Here is an 18,584-nt window from a genome sequence, read left to right on the forward strand (position 1 = left end):
ACTTCATTCAGACAGTAAGGAAATCAAACAGGCATGTGGGAGAAAGAGTGAGAAGGAGGGGATTGAACCCTGGTCTCCAGTGGGGAATTTTATATGCCACATGCCAGGGAGAATTACCACTTGACCACAGCACATCTTACCCAGGATCTTGCTGATGTTGGAATTGTGCATGTCGGGGAAGGTCTGCAGGATCTTCCTCCTCTCGTCCTTGGCCCACACCATGAAGGCATTCATGGGTCTCTTAATGTGGGGCTCAGTACTGTTCCTGCCCCTGGTCTCCCTGAAGACCCGGGCCTCTGTAGTGCAGGAGACACCTGTGGGAAGGGAGGGCCATTTCATGACTTACTCAATCACTCACTCGTTCGTTCGTGTAAAAAAACTTTTAAGCCACAGAGTACATACATTGCACAGTATGTCTAAGAGCGTGGCTTCCAGACAGTGAGGGAGGGGACAATTGAAAGTGTATGTGTGTGTGTGTGTGTGTGTGTGTGTGTGTGTGTGTGTGTGTGTGTGTGTGTGTGTGTGTGTGCACTTGTGTTTTACAGTAAGGATGGGGTCTGTGTCTACTCTACACAGAAGAGCATAGAGGCCGCAGAAATAGGGGTGGACCCCCTGGCTGCGGTCGCCATCAACGACGCTCTGATTATCAGAAAGATAACATCTCTGTTTTACGGTCCCGTGTTTACAGCTCTGATTTCAAACCACATCATGATGAATGCTTACCAATCCACCGTAACCTGTAAACACTGGGGTTTTTATAGAAAACAGGTGGGCTTCTGGGCCAGAAAATATTTTAAAAACCAATTCCGTTTTTAACTGCCTTGCTTCTGTTTGCATACTTCGGCAGGGTGGAATTGTCTGAGACACAAACAGTGTTTGGTTGGTTGGAAAGAGGGGGAGAATCTAGAACACCGCTTCTTGTTCCTCGTCGACGTACAGGAAGAAGCCCACTTAACAATTGTGTCGTATTAAAGGTCCTTAATTTGAAAAACTAAACGGAAGCCCCGTCATTTGGTTTGCTATAAAGTTCAGGGGTTGTGATGGGGGTATTGAACAACTGTAAATATCACAGAGCCTTATTGGTGCAAGGCAGGGGTTTGTGCCTGGACATTCAAGTGTCCACTTACTGAGGCGATCCGAGGAGAACACAATAAATATTTGGGTCTGGTGAATACCTGTGTGCAGAGCAGACGATCTCTCTCTCTCTGTGTCTCTGCCATAGGGAACACAGTTGAAAGAGGCCCCAAAAGTGGCGCTATCTAAACAAGGGCCCCAAGTGAAGGGTCACTGGCATCTATTTAGCCTGAGCAGGATGTGCCCACTTTTGCCTCGAACCCAACCTCTTTTCCTGTCTGTTAAAGATCCGTCTGACCCTCTCTCTTCTCCTCTGGTCTCCTACTATTACGCACCAAACCATACAGCGGCAATGTACTTCTATACACATTCACATAAACACGGATGGCAATCATACACACAGTCATAAACATGAACCAGAACACACTGTACTGTACAGTATGCACTTACGTAAACGTATGGAGCACTGAAAGAGATGTGTATGTAGAACTTTCAGCAGATGGGATAGAAAGGGAGAAAAATGTTGTTTTTTTTACATTTTTTGAAACAAAGAAAGAACACATTACTGAGACATTTTGAAAGAAAAAAAGAACACATTACTGAGACATTTTGAAAGAAAGAAGGAACATATTATTGAGACATTTTGAAAGAAAGGCAGGGGGGAAGAAGAGGAAACTCACCATCAACATCCTCATGTCTGGTGAGGTCAATGACCCTGTGGCCTGTCTTTCCATCCTCTCCCAGGTTGCCCAGGTGCTGACTCAAACTCTCAAAGTGCATCCGCTCCTAAAACACAGAGAGGTCAAAGGTCAATAAGGGTTGATTCACACTACCGAGCCGAGCTGTACGGAGCTGACCTGGTTTACGCACGCACCACAGTTGTCGGAACCATGCTGGAAAGAACAATTTGAAAATAAATATCCAAGCCAGCACAGTACAGTTTGGGTCTGCCTAATGGCGTGAAAATGCTATTAAGAGTCCAATTAAGAGGCCTGTAAAGCTCTGGTATAAGGGCTCAGAGAGAATAACACAATCATCACATCACAGAACACACATTTTCAAAGAAATTCCGCAATTTAGCAAACGTACACAGCAAACAAGTTTCGGTCTTCGATGCGTAGCTGTTTGCATTGTAATTTGGCTGTCTTCGGATCAAAGGTTTTGCTCTTCTTTGTGATCTTAGAGGCGGTCTATATGAGTAGGTTTGCGCTAATGATCGTGTGGCAATCGTATTTTCTCACACGCTGCTTTTGGCGAGAGGTAAGAGTTTAAAGACAGCCACTCCAGGTTAGGGGAGGTAGGGGAGGAGGTTTTTGAGAAAAGACCGGATAGAAAAGAAGAAGAGAAGAGAACAGGAGAATAAATTAAGTCAAATAATACAGGAAAAATTAAGAGAGAGCATGCAAGTGCGAGAGCAAGAAAGACAAAGAATGCCCCCCCCCCAATCCCCACCAAAATGATTTATGGCCACAGAACAAGATCATTCGCCAGATCTATCCAGCGCAGAGCTACCATGTAAGCTGCCACTGACTCGATGCTCCCCACCCATCCTGCCTACTGAGTCTCTGCTTATCCTGCACTGTCCACCCTTCCACCCGCTCCGTCAAATGAGTCTGCCACGCTCCAAAACTGTGGTGGAAAAGACTGTTTTATATATATATATAGACTGTTATATATATATATATAAATAAAACACACACACAGCGGGGTCTGAAATTGTTGGCACCCTTGATAAAGATGAGGGAAAATGACTGTATAAAATAAATAATTCAAATACTGAGCTATATTGTATGATCAAAAACATTATATTATTTTGAACTAATACAATTGCTCATAGAAAGAGATTTTGACACCCCTGTTTTAATAATGGCACTGAACATTTTTCTAAAATGTTTTATAGACCATTCCTCCATACAGAATATTTCCAGATCCTTGACATCCTTCGTCTGGGCGTATGGACGGCCCTCTTCAATTCAAACCGCAGGTTTTCAATGGGATTTAAATTCTGGCGATTTTGTGGTCAATTAATGCTTTCTTTGTGTATTTTAATGTGTACTTCGGGTAACTGATCCACTTGCGGCCAAGTTTCAGGCAGAGGCAACCATGTCCTGGTACTTGGTCAAGATCATGATGCCGTTGACTTTAACAAGGGCCCCAGGACCAAAAAAGCCCAATAACATCAAAGATACACCCCCATATTTTACAGCAGGAATGGGGTACTTAGATATCTGTTTATGTACTGTCATTTAAATGCCAAACCCACCACTGGTGTGCATGGCCAAAAAGCTCTACGTCATCCTGGAGTTTGTTAAACGGCATTGGCACTTGGATTGAAACTAGTGCTCTGGTCAGATTGATTACATGGAAATTCACATCAACGGGGCTGTCGTGGAGCGGGTTGAGAGCTTTCAAGTTCCTTGCTGTCCACATCACTAAGGACCTATCATGGTCCAAACACACCAACATAGTCAGGAGGCTGAAAAGATTTGGCATGGGACCTCAGATCCTTAAAGAGTTCCACAGCTGCGCCAATGAGAGCAACTTGACTGGTTGCATCACTGCTTAGTAAAGCGTCCTGCCATCCAGGGCCTCAATGCCAGGCGGTGTCAGAGAGGAAGGCCCGAAAAATTGGCACATGTGACAAATAAAACTTGATTTGAAATAGAGTTATTTGACCACGCACACCAGTGGTGGGTTTAGTGTCGAAATCAGGAGGCATAAGGCGAAAATAACCCCATACCTACTGTAAAAATATGTCGGTGGATCTTTGATGTTATGTGGCTGTTTCTGATTCTACAGGCCCCGGGGCCCTTAACGACATCATGAACTACCAGGATATTTTTGCCAAAAAACCTTCAACGGGGGATTTCGAGTCACCTAAAGACCTATAGGAGACGAATACAGACAATAAAGAGACAATGACTTGTAACGATTTTTTAACGCGCCAGTCTCTGCCTGCAGAGAAACTGAAGGGGCCATTTTCAATTCCAAGACTCACAGAACACTTGGAAATCGTCGACAGGACTAACTCAAGTTCAAATCAGGACTCACCCAAAAGTCCCCCACAAAGTCATTTGGGACTTAATCTGCACCCGTACTTATTATGGCAGCAAGCCTACAGTCAGAAGTCCAACGTGCTCGCTCGTAAATGACAACAATGATGAATAATCGACATTAGCTACATTGTTCAAAGCCATAAAAGAACGTTTTAAAAAATATACAATTGTTACTTTATGGGACTGAGGCTTGTCCAACATTTAACTCGATCTATCTCGACTTAAAAAAGACACAGAGCTCCTCTATTGGCTAGGCTCTCCTGGCCACATGTTTCAACGGGTTGCTATGGCAGCCCTATAAACACAGCGCCGGCCGAGCAGTTTTATCAGCGTCGTGTTGAGCTCATTACCGCGGCGACACATACGGGCAAACCCTGCTCTCACCGACCCACGAATGTTAACTGCTTCCTCCAGGAGCAGTGAAATCCCTCACTCCTCCTTCTCTCCCTCCTCCCTCACTCTGCCTGTCATCTCTCAACACAGACGCCTTGCCCTGTTGCCCACTGAAACTGAAGGAGCAGTGAAGTAACCCTCCCTCTCTCCTACTCCTCCTCTCCCTTCTCCCTCTGTCCCTCACTCTGCCTGTCATCTCTCAATACAGATGTCTTGCCCTGTTTCCCACTGAAACTGAAGGAGCAGTGAAGTAACCCTCCCTCTCTCCTACTCCTCCTCTCCCCTCTCCCTCTGTCCCTCACTCTGCCTGTCATCTCTCAATACAGACGTCTTGCCCTGTTTCCCACTGAAACTGAAGGAGCAGTGAAGTAACCCTCCCTCTCTCCTACTCCTCCTCTCCCCTCTCCCTCTGTCCCTCACTCTGCCTGTCATCTCTCAATACAGACGTCTTGCCCTGTTGCCCACTGAAACTAAAGGAGCTCATGGCCCACCCTATTTAAAAAATAGTACACAGAGTGTTGAATAAATGCACTGCCCTCCATAATTATTTGGTCAGTGACAATTTTGTTGTTGTTTTAGCTGTACTGTACTACAGCACTTTGGATTTGAAATGATATAATGACTATGAGGTCAATATGCCAACTGGTAGCCTTCAGTTGAGGGTATTTTCGTCCATATCGGTTGAACCATTTCAAAATTACAGCACTTTGTGCTCCCCCCCCCCTCACACACACACACATACACACACATTTTAGGGGACCAAAAGTATTGGGGCAAATTCAGTTATATGCATATTAAAGTAGTCAAAAGTATAGTATTTGGTCCCATATTCCTAGCACACAATCACTACATCAAGCTTGGGACTCTACAAACTCGTTGGATGCATTTCCTGTTTGATTTGGTTAATTTTTCAGATGATTTTGTGTCTAGTAGAACTTAACCTAAACGTCATAGTCATTGTATCATTTCAAATCCAAGGTGCTGGAGTACAGAGCTAAAACAACAACAAAATTGTCACTGTCCAAATAATTATGACGGGCATTGCATTTATAGGCCTTGAATTTTAACATCAACGCTAACGCAAAAGTACTTATACATGACTTAGCTCCAAAAAAATGATGAGACGCGTCCTACCAATGACAACGCGCGCCATCACACCCTGTGAATAGCACAACAGGCAAAAGAGACGGCTGTGTGGTGACTGGCCGGACTTGACTCCCCATTCTAATGTTCTCCTCAACCTTCCCTCCTTTCCCTGCAGTGTGGCACACTAAAGAGCTGGTGTGACGTAGTTGAGTAGTCCCGACAGCTGATGTCAACTACCGACAGAGTTAAGTGGGTTTAGTGACAGGGGCGTTCAAATAAAGCACTAGTCCTCTCCTGAGTAGGACGCATTAACGCTCTATGCAGGGGCAGCTCGCTTGCTCAAAACTGGCCTAAACTGACTCCACACACACACACCTACACACACACACACCCTCAGTCTCTCTCTCTCACACACACAGTCTCTCTCTCTCTCACACACAGTCTCTCTCTCTCACACACACACACAGTATCACACACACAGTCTCTCTCTCACACACACACTCACACAGTGTCACACACACAGTATCACACACACAGTATCACACACACGGTATCACACACACAGTCTCTCTCTCACACACACACTCACACAGAGTCACACACACAGTATCACACACACAGTATCACACACACAGCCTCTCTCTCACACACACACAGTATCACACACACACACACAGTGTCACACACATAGTATCACACACACAGTATCACGCACACAGTCTCTCTCTCTCTCTCTCACACACACACACACACACACACACACACACACACACACACACACACACACACACACACACACACACACACACACACACACACACACACACACACACACACACACAGTGTCACACACATAGTATCACACACACACACTATCACACACACAGTCTCTCTCTCTCTCACACACACACACACACACACACACACATACAGTATCACACACACAGTCTCTCTCTCACAAACGCACACACAGTGTCACACACACAGTGTCACACACAGTGTCAAACACACAGTGTCAAACACACACACACACAGTCTCTCTCTCATACACACGACACCCACCCACTTACACTCAGTGCTATTTCAGTGTGCTTGCTTGGCAGCCACGGGCCCGGTTGGAAGCAGCATAAGCATAACGCGATACTCCACAAGGCCACTTGCTGGACGGCGCTATAGCGTCTGTGAACAAGGGGAGCTATAATGACATTATACATTATGGAGGCGGCCAGCACCATGCATGCATACAGACACACAGACACCATCAGCATAGCTTCATATAAAGTTACGCCGCACATCCCTTTATGGCTGAGGTCAGAGGAGGATCACGTGTTTGAGTCGTTTCAGACTGTCTAATCTAATGCCCATCAAAAGAATGTCTATAAAATGTCCCCAAAATAGCAACAAATATTGCTAGAAAATGCTTTTCAAGAAAGCATGACGCTCAGACGGAAATACACGAGTGTAGCATCTGCATTTACTTGTACAGTGGTACCATTTTGCAGAACGGAGGAGGTGAGTCATGAATGGACTAAGACAGATATAATCCTATGAGTGTCTAACATGAAAAAACTTCCTTTTACAGAAAAGGGATACTTTTAAAGCTCAGAAAAGCACGCTCCAGGAACTGTTGTTAGGTAACGAATAACACTGAACTACAAACACTGGCCTGCCCTGTTTTAGAACCGGAAACAATTACTTTGAGGGATTCCAAAGTTTTATTAGAAGGTATGGAGCCATAAAGTAAATTGCTGCATCTCTCGGGTTTGTTCTTATAAAGTCAGAAAATATAGTGTTGGTACAAGTGAGAGGGGAACAGAGAAACGCATAAGAAACTCACCTAAAAACCTGTTGTTCACAATCAACCAAGCTTCATTTGATCATTTAAAGGCCCAGTACAGTCAAAAATGTGATTGTCCTGTGTTTTTGACTGGTACTGTATATTTCCACACTATGAGGTTGGAATAATACCTTAAAATTGTAAAAATGATGCTAATGCCCTATTAGTGTAAGAGCTGTTTGGTGGGATGGAGTTTTGGCCTGCCCGGTGACCATAATTAATAGACCAATAAGAAAGAGAGTTCCAGACCTCTCTGCCAATAAGAGCTAGATTCAGTTTTTTCCTCCCCACTCAGACCAGTCCCAGACAGTCATAGCTAAATTCTTGCTTGAGAATTTCTAAGAAGCCATTTTATTCTTTTTTTTACCATTTTAATTGAAAACAATCACATGAAGTTACTTAATTGTCACCCAGAAATGTGATATTTGATATTGAGATTTTAAAAAAACGGGTGCATTGGACCTTTTAAGATAATTGATACATTTAGACGTTTCGATTATGATCATGTAAACCCATCTACAAAAAAAAAACACATTCAAAACATTGATAAATAGTAGAATATTTTTCACCACTTTGAATGTTTTCAACCACTTAATGCGAAACAAACAACTCCCAATCAAAAGCAGATATCCTAGTTGAATATGTACATTAAGCTTGGCCTAGTTGGGGCTGTGGGAGAAGGGGTTCAAAGTATGCATCGCTGAAATATTCATGATTCATCTTCGCTTTCCTCCTTCCTCTCTGCCAACATGGGGATCAATCAATCCCTTCGGAAGACGGCAGGATCATTTCCTCTTTTCAAAATGTATTTTCCCTTGCTCCTGTCCCATGATTGACAGACCTGATTGATATTTTTGAAGATATTTTTTAACATGGGGGTCCCCGTGGGTGTAGGATTAGGGGTGGGGGGGGCCAAGAGGTGCTGCTGGACTCAACACCCCCCCCCCGCTTCACACACATACACACACAGGCACACACACACAGGCACACGCACACAGACGGACACACACACACGGCCCAGCTGCTGGCTGTTCAAAGCAGTCGGGGCTTCTGGGTGGCCATGTGGACATGAACGAAGTTAGGATCTCAAGAGCACTGGCCAGGGATCCAGAGCAACAAAAAAAAGTAGACATAACAATTTTCCCTTTACAGTACATGCATGACTTGAGAGGAGAAAGTGACAGAATGACAGAATTGGGCTTGCCCTGTGTCAATCTAAGAATGGCGTTACAGGTGCGCACGTGAGAAGACAAGTGTACATTGTTCAGGCTTCTGTCTGCATTGTGAGGCTAATACCGCTAATTAGATAGTAGCTAGTGTGTGTGTGTGCGTGTGCGTGTGTGTATGTGTGTGTGTGTGCGTGTGTATGTGTGTGTGTGTGCGTCTTTATCGGTGCCGTGACTCTGACCTTGCTGCCATTGCTGAAACTCATGCCGCTCAGGGCCGTGAGCTTGGCCTCCAGGCTTTGCTGCTGGTGATGAAGCTGTTCTCTCTGGATCTGCTCCCTCATCTTCCTCGCCTCCTGGATGGCGCTCATCACCGCATCCTGGTCCCCAAACAGTGGCGTGGGGTTCAGGCTAGACAGGATGTCTGTGGGCGGGAAGCATTGAGCCCCTGTCAGTGGTCTGATTGTGACGGACAGAGCAGCAGACCGATCTGAAATCACTGCTGTGCGTGAACTCACAGGAAAAACGTCGGAATTCAAAGGGACACCGACCGTAGCTCCTATTCTTTGAAAATTGTGCCTCGGCTGTCCGAAGGTGAGGTGGAGCTGTTACCGTATCGCTTGTACATATCCGGCTCTTTCAGATGAACACATGTACCTAGGTGGTTGAGGCTAGGGGTTTATTTTGGGTTAAACAACAGCGTGGGGTGCAAACTTTCCATTGCCTTCCTTTTCTAACGGGTGGCCAGTCAAAAAAGGTTGAAAAAATAGCACATGGGAAGGAAACACGAGTGAAGTGGCTCTAGAAGACCTAGCAAAATAGTTTCACCGTAATGAGAGGCTTGAGATTGGGCTTAATCACAGATAGCATAACGGTTTATGTTACAGGGCAGACAATGATGTTAGGAAGTCTCTTGAAACCAAATAACGTGTGCTGGGTTTCACTGCTTCCGCTAACTGGGTCTTTCAGGGGGGCTAAATACAGGGCTTTAGACTCTCGTAAAAAAAAAAAAAAAAAAACAGGTCTCCTTTGGGGTTGAAATCTCGTGACTTGAACTAGGGGAGGATGCTAGGACTGCTTGTGTGCAGTGTGAAGGGGTTTGTGTGCATTTACATGTGTACCTAATGTGAGTGATTGCGCATGCATGTGTATGTTCCCTGCACCCACCCAGTGAGCCCCTGCCCATGTTGGAGAGGGGGCTGGGGATGCGTCTCTTCCCCATGCTGATGGGCCTGCTCTTGTTGCCAGGGTACAGGCCGTGTGACGGCGAGGATGGGGAGTGGTGGGGCTCGCCAGTCTTGGGTCGGGCTGAGAGATTCAGGGGCTGTGTCGATCCTTCCTCCTGGGGAAGACAGAAGAAAGAGTGGGCACAGAACTAAGCGAAGGCTGAAAACACACCATGGCCCTGTTCCATGGGAAAGCACCAGTATTTTGACGGTGTTATGAAGGTATTATAACAAACTGCTTTAAGTGAAGACCTGGTGGAAAACTTGGCTGTTAGTTGGAGAGTGTGTATAATGTGTTTTAGAGTGCGAGGGTGCTTTAAGCCTTTTGTGGTGTTCGCCAGGGCAATGTGTTGGGACAGCACATTATTCAGAGGATGGGAAAAATAAGGCTACACAGCTATATTTTCAACCTCAGATTGCTACTTGATCAGGTCTTTACTCAATTATCCCCCCTCTCAGGTTGTGGCCATTTATAAATACATTTGATCAATTCAATCAAAAAATACAGGGCTGTACTGTTCACCACTCCAGCGCTCAAATTGAAAGTCCCTTAACTATCTCATCATCCAGTAGGGTTGAAAAAAAGCAAATGGGACTTTTGTTGTGGTGTCTTATCCTCTCTTTCCTAATCAAAGGTTCATGACCACATCGCCTCACATTGAGTTTGTGAGAAATCCCTGGAAGGGGACAACAACTGGAAAAAAGGAAGCCTCTTGTGTGGTGAAGGATACGCTAACAAACATGGATTTAATTTGAAACCGGTCTTGAGGAGAGGAGAAGGAACGTGATTTGGGAGGCTGGGTGGGACGGGTGGGATGCCAGTGTGGGCGTTAGCGAGAGTGGAAAGGGGTTAGGGAAGGGTGGACGTTCCAAGGCCAGAGTACTACTGTACAGCTGCGGTGAGTTCTGACTCTGGTCTATTGTGATGCTGGTTGCAGCGACCCCACATAGACACATGGCTCCCATTATTGCCTTGTCGAGTCAGGATTACGAGTATGGTCTCGAGCTCGCTCCAGTGAAAGAGGTCTGAGCCCATGCCAAGCAGCAGCCAGTGCCAATGACTCCATGAGCGTGTGTCTGTGTGTCTCCGTATGAGCGCATACATGTTCACTCCCTTTCACTTGAATCATTGCCGTAGCCAGTGATCCATAGATAACCAAGGTCCAAAACCAAACACACAAAGTCAAGCATAAAGGGACAGCTGACCTTAATGTGAGTGACAGGACTCGATGCTCTCTTCTTACTCTTCAAGGCAGAGGGCGAGAGGGGGCCTGAGGAGTTTTGAGGCTGCGGCAGGGAGGCCATTTTGGCTCCGGGAGAGATCTGCATGCTGGCCAGCTGGGCAGCGTACAGCTGCTACAAAGGGAGGAAATAGAGAAACCGACAAGTTATTAACATCAGCAGCCAGCCGCTAGTCGGACACTTACTTCCCGCCTCCTCTCTTTTTATGACTCAGTGCATCTTTTTCTTATCCCTGCTTGGCAAAGCTCCTGTCTACAATGTGATGTGTGTGTCAGAGCCAACCACACACACACACACACACACACACACACACACACACACACACACACACACACACACACACACACACACACACACACACACACACACACACACACACACACACACACACACAATTCTGAGAGAAAACACAGAGCACTTGTATTTAGTTGATCGGGTTGAAGCTAGAATGAAAAAGATAACTGTGAACATTGTTGGAAGAATATGTTTGTTTACCAAGGTTGGGTTCCAGAGAAAGCACATTTAACTCAAATCATCGACAGTGTATCTACGATGCCAATTCATTCAACTGATGCTTGGAACAGAGGGGCGTATTGATTCATATCAACGCTTGGATCCAGTTTGAGGTTTTGAGTGTTCCTCAAAACTTCAAGTCAGAGAAATGCTGAAAAGTTAAATGACAGAGTACACATATATATATATTTCTTACTCTTCACAGAATAACTCTTGAGAATCAACCTCAATTCTGTCCAAGACACTTGGTAAATATATTTTTTTTTAAACAATCTAGCAAAGAGAAACAGAGTCTCTGTCTGAGGTCCAGCAGTCTGAATCAAAGCTCTGACCACTGCCTGAAACCGCTGTCAACCTCCGTCTGAGGACTTGACAACATATCAAAGCCCCAATCCTGCAGGAAAACCACCCAGAAATGGCTTGTGTTCAGTAAAACTTGGCCAGCCTCACTCTCCTCCCTACCTCCTCCTCTCCTCTAATCTCTCCCTTTCACCACTCTTCTTTAATTTTATGTTCTCTCTCCTTCTCTCTTGTATCTTCTCTTCTCCTCTCCCCCCTCCCTCCCTCCCCCCCCCACCCCCACTCTTCGCTCCCCCCACCCCTCTCCTTCCTCTCTCCCCAGTCTCTCATGGCCCCAGTGTTGTGAGATCTAATTTCACTTCAGTATAAACTGCTAGGCCTCCTGGGAGCTCTGAGGTCCGGGAGGAGGGCGGCAGACACACGAGACCCACCGCAGCGGAGCGGAGGACCGCCGCGCCGTCTTATTCTGGGGTTCAGGCAGTGAGTTGGACGGCCCTCTCCCAAGCCGATATTAAACACAAACAGAAGGTGCCCTCGCCGCAATGAAACAAAGCCCTGATGTCACACCGCTTATTTTCCTTGGAGTGTACGAGGAGCGCCCGGGCCTCTGGCGATATGAGATCTGCGCAAGAATGTGCTTTGAATGACTGGTGGGGCCTCACACGTCAATCATTAGTGGCCGCAAGCGTTACTCGCCGCGGTGCATGGCTGCTGTTCATACTACTGGGGAGGAGAGGAGAGCTGGGATTGAGGTATCGACGCGGAATGTCTCGGAGGCCCATTGCACATGCACAAACACACACACTGTTTCGCTCTCTACTGAGCACGAATTATGTATGGGAATGAGTAAGACAGTTAGACACCGGAAGTTTGAGTTATGGGCCTCTATACCCAAGTACACTCACACCCACACAAACTAAAACAGGAATGCCCCGCCCCTTTAAATATGGCTGCCAAAATAACATCAGACAAGAGCTTCACACCTACAGTGTATTCGGAAAGTATTCAGACCCCTTCCCTTTCTCCACATTTTGTTACGTTACAGCCTCATTCGAAAATGAATCAAAAATCAATAAATACATTTACACACAATACCCCAAAACGACAAAGCGAAAACAGTTCAGACCCTTTGCTATGAGACTCAAAACTGAGCTCAGGTGCATCCTGTTTCCATTGATCATCCTTGAGATGTTTCTATAACTTGATTGCAGTCCGCCTGTCTATATAAAGGTCCCACAGTTGACAGTGCATGTGAGAGCAAATACCAAGCCATGAGGTCGAAGGAATTGTCCGTAGAGCTCCGAGACAGGATTGTGTTGAAGCACAGATCTGGGGAAGGCTACCAAAACATTTCTGAAGCATTGAAGGTCCCCAAGAACACAGTGGCCTCCATCATTCTTAAATGAAAGAAGTTTGGAACCTCCAAGACTAGAGCTGGCCTAGAGCTGGCCGCCAAGCCAAACTGAGCAAACGGGGGAGAAAGGCCTTGTTCAGGGAAGTGACCAAGAACCCGATGGTCACTCTGACAGTGCTCCACAGTTCCTCTGTGGAGATGGGAAAACCTTCGTGAAGGAAACCATCTCTGCAGCACTCCACCAATCAGGCCTTTATGGTAAAGTGGCCAGACGGAAGCCACTCCTCAGTAAAAGCCACATGACAGCCCGCTTGGAGTTTGCCAAAAGGCACCTAAAGACTCTCAGACCATGAGAAACAAGATTCTCTGGTCTGATGAAACCAAGTTTTTGGCCTGAATGTCAAGCGTCACTTCTGGAGGAAACCTGGCACCATGTCTATGATGAAGCATGGTGGTGGCAGCATCATGCTGTGGGGATGTTTTTCAGCGGCAGGGCCAGGGAGACTAGTCAGGATCGAGGGAAAGATAAACAGAGCAAAGTACAGAGAGATCCTTTTATGAAAACTTGCTCCAGAGCGCTCAAGACCTTAGACTGGGCGAATGTTCACCTTCCAGCAGGACAACGACCTTAAGCACACAGCCAAGACAACGCAGGAGTGGCTTTGGGACAAGTCTCTGAATGTCCTTGAGTGGCCCAGCCAGAGCCCTGATTTGAACCTGATCGAACATCTCTGGAGAGGCCTGAAAATAGCTGTGCAGCGACGCTCCCCACCCAACCTGACAGAGCTTGAGAGGCTCTGTAGAGAAGAATGGGATAAATTCCCCAAATACAGGTGTGTCAAGCTAGTAGCGTCATACCCAAGAAGACTCGAGGCTGTAATCGCTGCAAAAGGTGTTTCAACAAAGTACTGAGTAAAGGGTCTGAATAGTTTGACATTTTTATACATTTGTATTTTTTCTAAAAACCTGTTTTTTCTTTCATTACGGAGTATTGTGTGTAGATTGAAGAGAAGAACAAGGCTGTAACACAACAACATTTGGAAAAAGTCAAGGGGTCTGAATACTTTACAAATGCACTGTAGATCTGACAAACACGGCCGTAGTTGACTGTAATTGGGGAGTCAAACGGTGCAGATTTCCACAGTCATTCTTAGCCACATTGAGTCTTGTAAATGTACAATTTGACTATTGTTTACCTGACATCGACCCTATCCTTGCCAATTGACAAAATGCCGTTTAAGGAACTGTCTAACAAACAAAAGCGTAAAAAACATGCCTTTTTCTCCCTTTTCCCGGGAGAAAAAACACTGTGGGATCGATGGCCGGGCTAAAAGCCAATGTGCAACGTAAACAACGCCAATCGGACCTCTCGCTTTTCAGTAAACCCTGAGGAAAGACAATGCAGTGACTTTCTAAATTACAAATTGACAAACAGTCTTCAAAAAGACCCCTCGCTGCCTGATTATTGGACGGGAGCTCTGGCAGTTTGTGCTAATTTGACTGAAACTAAACGATGAGTGTCATTTTCCTCCATCAATGCTGGTTTTGATAGCCAGGTTTGTGAAATAATACGCAAGAGAAAGCATGTTATTGTGCTTTATAGATTTGAATCTGAGGGCTGATCTAGGATCGTTTGTTCCTTTTAGATAATAATGAATAAGACTACATGGATCCTAGATCTGCCCCTAGGGGGAGTGGGAGAATCCCCTTAGCTAGCTAGGTTTCTATTGATCAGGAAAACAAATGGGGTTTTGTCTTTTTCAGCAGGTTAGCAAGGAGAGAAGGGGGGAAATGGACTGCCTGTCTGCCTGACACTAACTAAGGAAAGGCTAAATGAAACACTTCCTGGTGTGTGTGTGTGTGTGTGTGTGTGTGTGTGTGTGTGTGTGTGTGTGTGTGTGTGTGTGTGTGTGTGTGTGTGTGTGTGTGTGTGTGCGTGCGTGCGTGCGTGCGTGCGTGCGTGCGTGTGTGTGTGTGTGTGTGTGTGTGTGTGTATGCGTGTGTAAACGCAAGTGTAAACATTCACATTAAACTTGTCATATATATATTGCACACATATGGTATGCTCTCTCATACTGTACATTCAAAGCTGAGCCTCATTGAGAACACATCACCACTTCTCAAGCTGGGCCAATGCCCCGAAACATTTAGACTTGACTCTCCTATAAACTCTCCTATGTCCTGCCATGAAGGAAATCACATGCAGTGGGACACAAAGATCTGCAAACACGACGTCTCGTGACGACAACAGGAACGTCTGCAAAGCAACTCCATCGCACTCGCATTATTCTTTGATTGAACAAGACTGCAGACGCGAGACACCAGCTGCAGACGCGAGACACCAGCCGTAAGGACTGGAAACAATTGTATGACGAAGCTCCCACGGTGGCAAGGGGACATTTAGGCTTGCATTCCAAATGGCACTCTATTCCATATATAGTGCACTCCTTTCGACGTGAACCCTATGGGTCCTGGTCAAAAGTAGTGCACTATATATATATTTTATTTTTTTCTAAAGGGTGCCACTTGGGTTGCATACCCCTGGCTACTAAAACAGGAAATACGATGAGTGAATTAGCTGTATTCTAGTTCCCTTCATATGACTTTACCATAAGCGCAACTTATTGTTGACGTAAAATCAATAAAGGGTGTGGAATGCAAGAGACGTGGAGATCAGATCTTGTCTTCCATCTTTAAAGAGTTTTAAATAGAAGCATAACTTTATAGGTGTGTAGTGGATTTGGTATTCCTCTTTCTTTCTTTCTTTCTTTCTGTCTTTCTTTCTTCTGACCAATCACATCAGATCTTTTCAACAGCAGATCTTTTTCAGAGCTGATTTGATTGGTCAAAAGAGCAATTAGCGGAAAATTGGGCTGACTTTCTTTCTTTCTTTCACTCCAGCTGATGTATGCTTACATTTGTCCCCGATACATACATTAGACAATGACACTGACACACGTTCATCCGCAGCTCTTTGACTCTCGAACACTACAATAAGAGTAAAAACACACTATTTTTCTCAACGTTGTAGAAACTGTTTCGTACTGCTATGACAAATGGAGCTGTTGAGGCCTGTTACCTATTGTCTGTGTGTCTCTCTGTATCTCGCTTGTGTCGTTTTTTCATCTCACAGTGTCTATCTTTCATTTGACGAGGTGTCAATTTGTCTCTCTGGCTGCGTTTACACAGTTAGCCGAATTCTGATATTTTTCCCCCACTAATTGCTCTTTTGACCAATCAAATCAGCTCTGAAAAAGATCTGATGTGAACAGATCTGATGTGATTGCTCAAAAGACCAATTAGTGTGGGGGGGAGGGAGATCCGAATTGGTCTGCCACAACCTTTGTGTCTCTGTGTCTCAAAGTGTCTCGCTGTGTCCCACTGCGTCACACGATGTCTCTTTTTTTGCCGGCTATGTCTCGCTGTCATCTCACTGTGTCCTCGCCGTGATTCGAAGGAAGACTGTCCTGTTCCCTTGTCTTCTTGTGTAGCCATGTTCTATGATAGCTGTTATCTATACGTGCCAATTGCAAACCACAGGTGTCAAGCATCCAGAAAAAAAGATGACGAATTGCCTAGGCCAGGTGCTGTGCTGGTGGGTTGGAACTTGGAATACCAAAGTGATTTATCACATTGGCCTTTGTTTGACTCTCCCCGACATGTTTCAGAGATTAATAGCGTGAGTCTATAGGATTTGGTAAACATGGGAGTCTATAGGGGGTTGATTAGTTAGCATTGTCGCTAATGGCCGAGTTAGTTTGCTAGGGTTCGATTGTTTCACAAACTGATAATAACATTGGCTTATTGGGATCTACCCTCTCGAAGTAATTCACTCCGCGGGGGAAAAAATAAAATAAATAAAATACATTTACAACTTTTGCACCTGGTGCAGATATTTGGTAGGCCTAAATCTGGCACTTTAAATACGTGTTAGCATATCAGCATCTTTCTTTTGTGGAGCAGCACATGGGGGTGTAGGGTGAAGTTGCCCCTAGATGCTGATCTCGGGTCAGTTTTGCACCCCCCCCCCCACTAATGGTTAAGGAAGCTGGTCCTAGATCCTACGGGAAACGTTTCACTGCAGGAACAGCACATGGGCCTACCTGATGGAGTGGGCTCAGTCCTGAAGCGGCTGCAGCTGCCATTGTGGATGGAATGAACTGCATGGGGTAGTTATCACCTGTCAGGAGGGGAGAGACAACACAACACACAGCATGGGATGAGACAAGGGAGTTTACCACACCGAGAGAAAGCCTGCACCCCTACCCACTCCAGACCTATTTGCTCACTCTGGGTCTCTCTCTCTTTTGTTTGTTTGTTTGACTCATTCCTGTAGGTGGCTTCCCTAAATGTCTAGTTACTCCACAACAAAAAAATACAATTAAAATACTGTCACAAAAAAAAGTACTTTATTACTGAATTTTATCATTTTTTATTCCATCTCCTCTCTCAAAGATGTCTTATGTTCTTGCGCTAGGTTTTACAAGAGTACTCTAAAAACGCTAGAATGTATTATTTTGAGCCCCATAAAGTATTCCAGCCCACGGGTGGTTTTATTTGGCCCCCATATTTGCTGTAAAAACAATTGGAAATCATCTCCAAGTGATTAACATTTAGGAAATGTGTTCCCAAGTATTCCCACGCATAATAGAGAGACACGTGATCGTCTACATAAGCAAGGTTCGAAATTATCATGTTTCGTCAAATATCTATTTGTGTATCTTGCAGTCAATTTGCAGTCTACTCATTATTTGCAATTACGCCCCCCCTCGTCGATGATCTCTGATCTATTCATTAACATGTTGATGAGTAACATCTGTACAGGTGTCGTATCTTCATTTGATCACTCTGTTGTCGCAGAGAATCTTCCCGGGGGGGGAATTCAAAAGAACCTCGTGACTTCACGGAAAATCCGTAGTTCTATTTCTTTCGCTAGATCTCACAGCTAAACTACAGCCTACAAGAGCCTCAAACTCATTTCCTGTTAGAAATTAGCACTTTGATTGAAGATAATCATATCCTCCTGCTGATGGGACTATTTTACTCCTGTGACGTAACTGGTCAAATTAAGGACCCCACATCTGTATGCGTGTGCAGTGTCTAGAACTGCGTCCCAAAATAGCACCCTAATTGCCTACATAGTGCACTAGAAGTCTTAAGGTAACGTAACGCATTATATAGGGAATAGGGTGCCCATTCGGGACAAATCCTGGGACTTGGAATGTGTGAAAGAATGGAATGTGGAAAAGGAAGAGTAGAAAATGGAAAGCAGGTGGTGACTAGAATACTGCCTTGGGAATACCATGTACTCCAGGGAGAAGGAGTCTGTGGTGGGTG

At 45.3% G+C, this 18,584-nt stretch overlaps 1 protein-coding gene across 4 annotated transcripts in view; it reads right to left on the bottom strand.

Annotated features, from left to right (window-relative positions):
• The window catches only part of LOC135509608 (transcription factor SOX-6-like), a 151,512-nt gene that overhangs the window by 12,012 nt on the left and 120,916 nt on the right, over window positions 1–18,584 (bottom strand). For all 4 annotated transcript variants that reach the window (XM_064930404.1, XM_064930401.1, XM_064930403.1 and 1 more), the window contains exons 9-14: window positions 17,351–17,427; window positions 11,045–11,194; window positions 9,780–9,954; window positions 8,855–9,036; window positions 1,755–1,860; window positions 141–314 (exon numbers count right to left, since the gene is read on the bottom strand). In XM_064930404.1, the coding sequence (XP_064786476.1) occupies window positions 141–314; window positions 1,755–1,860; window positions 8,855–9,036; window positions 9,780–9,954; window positions 11,045–11,194; window positions 17,351–17,427 (864 nt within the window). The remainder of the gene's footprint in view (window positions 1–140; window positions 315–1,754; window positions 1,861–8,854; window positions 9,037–9,779; window positions 9,955–11,044; window positions 11,195–17,350; window positions 17,428–18,584) is intronic.

Source organism: Oncorhynchus masou, chromosome 22, assembly GCF_036934945.1.
Source record: "Oncorhynchus masou masou isolate Uvic2021 chromosome 22, UVic_Omas_1.1, whole genome shotgun sequence".
Taxonomy (NCBI): domain Eukaryota; kingdom Metazoa; phylum Chordata; class Actinopteri; order Salmoniformes; family Salmonidae; genus Oncorhynchus; species Oncorhynchus masou.